This window comes from Oratosquilla oratoria, chromosome 1 (genome assembly GCF_046742065.1).
Source record: "Oratosquilla oratoria isolate Oo_2021 chromosome 1, ASM4674206v1, whole genome shotgun sequence".
NCBI classification, from domain to species: domain Eukaryota; kingdom Metazoa; phylum Arthropoda; class Malacostraca; order Stomatopoda; family Squillidae; genus Oratosquilla; species Oratosquilla oratoria.
In genome coordinates, this window is record NC_134777.1 from 101,427,133 (window position 1) to 101,434,462 (window position 7,330).

Genomic DNA, 7,330 nt, shown 5'->3' on the forward strand with positions numbered 1-7,330 from the left:
ATTTGATTTCATGCACTCAATTTCTTGCAGTTCTGCCAAATCCCTCCTCTGCTGTTGATTGACTGCTCCGAGCTCGAACTCGGAAGGAACCTGGGCCGTCGCGAGCTTCGCATCGACGACAACGTTACGGCCGCTCGTCACCGCCTTGCCGTCTATCGTGAAGTCACATTGCCTATGCTGAAGGCTTTCGACGAGAAGAATCGACTCAAGATCGTAAGTCATCACAATTGATTTTCAAGACATTCATCTCTATGTAATTCTCCATCAACCATCATATATGTCAAGCCATCTATTTGTCCGGCGTATGTGAAATGTGTACCCCATGTCAAGATGTTGCGTGAATAAAACATTTGTCTGAATGTATAAGTGGTTTAGGGGTATCGTCGGTGATCGTAATGTCTTGTTTTATTTGTAGTTCGTGATGTGTACTTGAAGTAGATGCCGGTCATGTTGGACTGCCATAGTTTATGACGAACCTTATATACTATGTATATTCAATTTTCTTGGTAACGTTAATGATAAAAATAGTTATTTATTTGAGTTTCACTGGCAGAAAACCCGCAGCCCCACAATGGTGGATTATTGTCCTCGGGTCCTCCCAAAGAGTTCTCTGGAAAGACAATTGATGCTATTTCCTGTGTTGTATTAGTGTTTCACTATTTCTGGTTGGCAGCTATTTTTACGGTGAAAGTTGTAGGAAATACAGTTGAATTTGACAGGGATTTTATCTCGAGCCAGGTCGGTAACTGAGTCAGCCTCTTGGGGTTGCATTTTCAATTGGAAGCAGGGGTGTAGACAAGGTTTGAAAATGGGCTGCAAAGAATGCTTCTCTCTGGCGTTCATCATGAAGGACCATCACTAGCAGGTACAGTACCTGTCATTATTCCATTGGTATCGTTGTCCTATTTTTTTTTTTTTTTTTTTGTCAATTAACCAATTTATTTTTGTTATCAGTTATTAATATTGTCGTAATTTTTTATCATTATTATAATTATTATCATTGTTATTATTATTATTATTATCATTAATACAATTTTTATTATTACTATTAGTTATTATTACTATAATTATCATTATTATAATTATCATTAATATAATTTTCATCATTATTACTATTATTGTTATTATCATCATTACTATAATTATCATTCTTATTATTACTAATATCAATATTATATATTTCTATTATTATAATTATTATTACCATTATTATGATTACCATTCATTATCGTTATTATCATTACTTCTATTTTTTATTATCATTATTAATATTGTTATTATTACTCTTATTGTTATCATTACTATTATAATTATCAGTTATTTCTATTACTATTATCATTATTGTTACTATTATAATTATCATCATCATTATTATCATCCTCATTATTATTATTGTTGTTGTTGTTGTTGTTGATACTTTAGGATCTACAAGGGGCGTCCCTACGGACCAGAGCCACACATAATTTTGTCTGAGATAGAGAAAATCTCTATTCATAAAGAAATTATGCTACACTGTGACTGTCCCTCCGTTATGCTGTCCCCCCACTCTTAATATCCTATGCCACTTCTTTGAATATACATTTCCTTTTTCGCTGAACCCTGTGGTAGGGGAGAAAGAATACTGCCACCGAGTGTTCCCACTTTAGTCCTAAAAGGCAACAAAAAAACGGGACGGGGATAGGACTAGGCATTCTATTCTCTGTAGCCCCTAAAAGGGACATTACTAAAAAACGCAAAGGCATAAGAGGGTTTGGGAGGAGTTTTCCAACGAGAACTCTAAGGTTTGGGCCTTTTAATGTGCGTGGATGTGGTACAGATGATTAATAAAAAGATGTTTTAAAGGGAAATTAAGAAAGGAAGAAGAGATGATAATGGAAGAGACGGCGGTAAGAGAAAGATGGGCAGAGTATTTTAGGGAGTTACTAAATCAGGTGCCGATGCCTGGACCGAGGGTGCATCCATGTTGTCTTCAGTCTGTCAGGGAGCTGGAAGACCGTGTTGGTGGTGGCAAGGTCGTGATCAGCGCACAAGTTGAAAACCAGGAGACCACTGGAGTTGGCAGAACCGATTCCATGTCTACAAATGACGCCACTTCAGGCATTGTGGTTGGAGCCAACCCTGGCGTTAAAGTCACCGACCAAAATAAGCTTGTTGTTTCGTGTGATGGTTCGGAGTGTCCGATCGAACAGGTCGTAGAACTCGTCCTTGGTGTCCTCGGTGGAGGTAAGTGTGGGAGCATAGGCGCTGAGAATGGTGGTGTATCTCCAGGAAGCCAGCGAGCTACGAGGAATCATGAGTCGCTCACTGAGATCAACAGCAGCTTCGGGCAGGATGCCCAGGAGGGAGGACCTGATGTGGAAAGCTGTATTTCATAACATCTTTTAATCAATCATGCTTTTTCAATGTTTCTCTTTGCGTGTGTGTATGTGTATGTGTGTGTGTGTATTTATGTCTATATGTGTGTATGTGTGTGTGTGTGTGCACGTGTACAAGCGAGTGTCAGAAAAGGGTTGTAACCACACTTCGCTTTTTCTGATCAGATTGATGGCGATGCTGACGCCGACCAAGTCTTGCGCGAACTGAAGCGCGCAATTTACGTGGAGACGCAATATCTAGCAAGACTTGCGGTCAGGTGAGTGGTCAACTTATTTCTGGTCATAAAGGATATATGCAGTCGTGGCTAAAATTATTAGCCACATACAACGAAAACCATTCCCATGGTGCAGCACATGAGAATAACAGGCAGATTTCTACCCAAGAGCCCTCGAACCTATTCACTCTTTAAATCATATCACACAAACAGCCCATTGTACGAAAAAAATATATTCAAACATATAGAACCTACCCCCTACACCCTCTACAATGGTTCCATACAAAGATGCAAACATACAACTACTCAAGCATTTCCCAACACAACTCCGAACACCTTAGTTCACCAAACTACCCAAGAAACCAACCCGACAGAGAGATCATTTCCAAAGCAGTGTGACACTAGCACGCCTACGTTCGTCCAAGTATTTAGGGTGAAATTACCACGCAAAGCGATTGATACTGCAGTATTCGTCACTCACTCACTACAGTCGACATTGCATGATCTCTTCGCGTAGTGGTTTATGGGCGGCTACCTGAGGGCCATGGTTCGCCTGCAAAAGAACATCGAGTCAGTACATATAGTGGTTGGTCCCTTCCGCGTCGAGTGGATCTTTTTAATGTTTTAGTTGGCGCCAGGCTACTTCATTCATCTTGACACTCTTTTTGGTAGCAATGGGGTCAATCAGCTCGTTGTATAAAAATTCAAGTAATGCAGGTCCGTGAATGTGTGTTATAGAATTCGTTAGTGCACGGAGCATCGTGACTAAGGATTTGTGAGGTACCTGCCGTCTACATGAGGTGAAGGTAATTTAGTTACGGCACAGAGTACACGAGCGTACTGGTGACAGCACAAGGCCAGGTCAGGGAGTGTGTCGACTGCACGGAGGCAGGTAGGTAAGTGACCGTGGCCTGTCGACCTATCCTCATACGCCGCTCCTGGTTGGTTCATGCCTCGCACGTGATTGGCCCAGTCACGTACCGCTTTAACCGGTATTTTTGCATAGCCTGTAATTTTGCCAATAAAGCATTCTGGATCCAACCGTTGTCTTTACAACACCTTACTGGTAACTACATCACTACAGTTTGCCGGATATCTAATTGCATCTATGACTGTACCAAATACGCTTAAGTAGTACTTGTGCATTATATGCACAAATTAGCTTATCCTGACAAAATAAAATGCATACATAGGTCAACGTATGAGGTATTGGCTGCATATGCAGCTATGAAAACGAACTAATAAATCCCTTTCATCACAGGGGCTACCAGCAGAGTGAGGATGAGAACTCCATTCAACAGACCATCCACCACCTGCCGGAAAGCGTTGATCTGCCAGTCCACCTCAACGGACATGTGACCGCGGCAGACGTCGAGATCAAGTCCCTCTCCCACGAGTTCAGCGATCCTGAGATGAAGGATCTCTCGGATACAGGTGGCGGTGGTGCCCGCTCGTAGTCCCGGCTCTTGGACGGCACAGCAGATGGGATGGAAAGGCAACGTAGTAGCTGCTGACCGTTGTGAGCTAGACCGAAGCAGGGAACCCTCACGTGTATTAATAATTCGTGCAGTCGTTATGTGGTGTGACGTCATGCGGTGCTACCGGCTGCTTATATCCGCCTAACTTTGCATTTTGTGGACGCTTGCGTAGTCGGGTATAGGTTGCGTACCGCCTTGATGCCGTCATGCGTCTTATAACTTCGTAGGGCCAATGTGTTGCTGATGACGTTATACCCTACCCTACCAATGACTATGTAGGACCCAATTTATGACGTTATACAGAACGGACGCCTTCCTGAAAGCCGTGCTGACTCCGGCGCCTCTCAAAGTCCACACGTATTTTGCTGCCATGCAGCAGGATCAAAAGCCTTATATTATTAGGGCGCGGTAAACAGCCACTGCGTGGCTCGTTGCTATGCAAGGATGCTTTTCAGCTCACTCAATAAAGGACTCTGACATCATGATACTTTTCTAAGCTTTGGGACAACACATGGCCCCACTGAGCCATATTGTAAGGACAATGGGTGCCAAACTATCTAGGTACGAGGTACAAGGAGTTGTTTCATCATTATAACCCTTGTTCTCAAGATTTGTTGATATTTTCGTGAAGATAATGAGTTGCTGCGACTGTGGAACTCGGAGACAATGGAATAAAGCTTATGTTGTAATGGGAAAGTTTGATATCTACTCAAATTGGCTTAGAGAGAAATTGTATTATCTACAGTTGATTAAGCAACGTTTTCACAGCCACAGTGGACATCATCAGGGTGGGAAGACAGGAACTGTGATTCCCGAAACAAATAGCGAGTAGGAAATTCTTAGATTATCTATAGTTGTTTTGCCTTTTCAATATTATAAAGAATGCTGAAACTAATATTTTGCTCTCCCGGAGGTGACGTAGAGAAATGCAATACACTTAATCTTGTACACATAGTTGCAGTTGATAATGATCTCCATCAAACATATTTTAGTCTTTTCATCCATTATAGGTGAATTAGGTCCACTTGACGTTTTTGAATTTCTAAGAATAGGGTTGCAATTGCACAATTTGAATTCCATATGTAGACATTTGCATTGATTTTAAAAGTATGAGGATACATAATACTGTGCCACAAAGAATTGCGAATGTTATAATACTATACGCAGTACTATGATTTTTGTAAAGTTGGCTCAAGTTGTACGTTTCTTACGCTGAGTGCTCAAGGAGGTAATTTGGCATCGCTGTCCCACTTGATCAATTCCAGTATAAATGAACCAATTTACACTGAGTCACTCTGATGTCACTTACGTAACGCATTATGGGTAGCAGGCTTTACAAGAGCCAATGTAAGCAAACGACCTTTTTAACAAAGTCCTTCTTTTACTGCATCTTATTATTTTTCATATCTTTCGATAAGATTTCAAGCTTCCAGAATGTATTGTGCTATCAATGCAGGAATAATTAAAAAAAAAATCAGGGCTGGAGTTTTAATATGTGAAAAAGAGACGCGAGAATGCGTCTAGTGGCGGAAACTCAACTGGCATGAAACAGTGACACATACTCATCTACTAAAATTCAAAGATAAACAACGTACTGAAGCTAACTTCCTTCCACACACATACACAGTATTATAACTTTCGTGCTCCAGGTAGCATTCGGTATTTTGAAGGTTACACATAGTATCGCTACGTATTCCATTCAGTACACATTACTTTATGTACGCTAGACATAGACAGTATTATACCACCAAGCTTAATGGACCCTGTTCACATACATAAATCATCAACATCAGGAACAGGCAACTTAAACATTGTTGCATTAACCAACATTATAATCCTTGTAAATAAAGGACTGCACGGTTAGACTTTGTGTTCGCTGGGTACACACAGTGCGATGTACATACCATTAAGCAACAGGACCATAGGGTATAGACAGGATCATATCACCACTCATTACAAAGATTGTTGAAAATGTACAGCAGATATGCATCTAACTCCACGGGTGTGATGAGGCGTAGGCACTCTCATCTAAATCAGATATGCAACACAGAAATTGCAGAAGCAGAGAGGATAAACAATGAAGTAACCTATGATATGCCATATCTTGAATTTCACATTACCTTACATTCCATAAAATTATCTATCAAACATCTTGATAAACCCGTTACAAGATCTTGAGGTTATACAATCTCAACACTTTCGTTTCGGAGGAATTCCCCTTAGCTGAATTAAATCGTCTTTTGCCTGGTAGGATGAACGACTACAGTCGTAATATAATAACTACATACATACATGCGTATACATACATACATACATACATACATACGCACACACACACACACATATATATATATATACACACACACACACATTTTATATATATATATATATCATTGAAATCAACGGCGAACTTATTATGACAAAGCTTTTTGTCGTACTTTTCTCTCTTTGAGTGTTCTTGCCTTCAATAGGTAGTAACCTTAATGTTTCTACGTATGTCATGATGTTGGGTAGTAGACATAATTTCCTTGTAGCCTGAACGCGTTTTCGCACCTCTTGGTGCTTCTTTAGTGACAGGTAAGAATCTGGATTCTGGATTCCAAGAAAAGACCACCTCGCTTGCGCGGGATCGGGTTTTGTGGGAGGGGAAGAATGTCTGTAGGAAAATGAAAAGATAGTAGTGTATAAAAGAGGGCTATTGCCACCGGGCGAATTGCGAGCGATTAGGGGCTAGATTGTTGTCATGGCTTAGGAGGACTGGACCAGGACCTTGGAGGGCAGCGCTTGACGCCGAGGTTAGGATTACCAACGGGGTTAGGATCACCAACGAAAGTTTAGAAAATGGTAGGAGGCGTAGTAGTAGAGAAAGGTGGAAAAACGGAAAAATCTTTAGTGGGAGGTAAACTGAAATGAGAAGATGTAGTAGAAGAGAAAGTTAGAAAGGAAGCGAATTTTAGTCGAAGAAAAAGTAAGTGTAGATGTTTGTGCGTGATTTGTGGCGAATCTGTTACACGGCGATTATATACTACGGTTGGGGGGGTTTAGGCAGGCCGTCATTGGTTGGCGCGGCCGGAGTTCTCTGTTCTCCTATTTATTGGTGTGTAGCGTGTATAGGCATTCGATGTCTTGCTTTCATAGGGTAATGATCTCCTCACACTCGGTAGGATTTTTAAGTCCTCGAGCTGAGTATTTATTCCCTGGGATCATTCCTTACAGTGTAGAGATTTTAGAATTGGCAATCGTTTTGGGTCCTTATTGATAT

General features: G+C 41.0%; 1 protein-coding gene across 2 annotated transcripts in view; it reads left to right on the top strand.

Moving 5' to 3' along the window:
• Positions 1–6,428, top strand: part of LOC143024614 (adenylate kinase isoenzyme 5) — a 154,091-nt gene extending 147,663 nt beyond the window's left edge. For both annotated transcript variants that reach the window (XM_076183480.1, XM_076183489.1), the window contains 3 exons: positions 31–213; positions 2,541–2,632; positions 3,852–6,428. In XM_076183480.1, coding sequence (XP_076039595.1) covers positions 31–213; positions 2,541–2,632; positions 3,852–4,047 — 471 coding nt within the window. In that variant the 3' untranslated portion in view covers positions 4,048–6,428. The remainder of the gene's footprint in view (positions 1–30; positions 214–2,540; positions 2,633–3,851) is intronic.
• Positions 6,429–7,330: the final 902 nt, after the last annotated feature.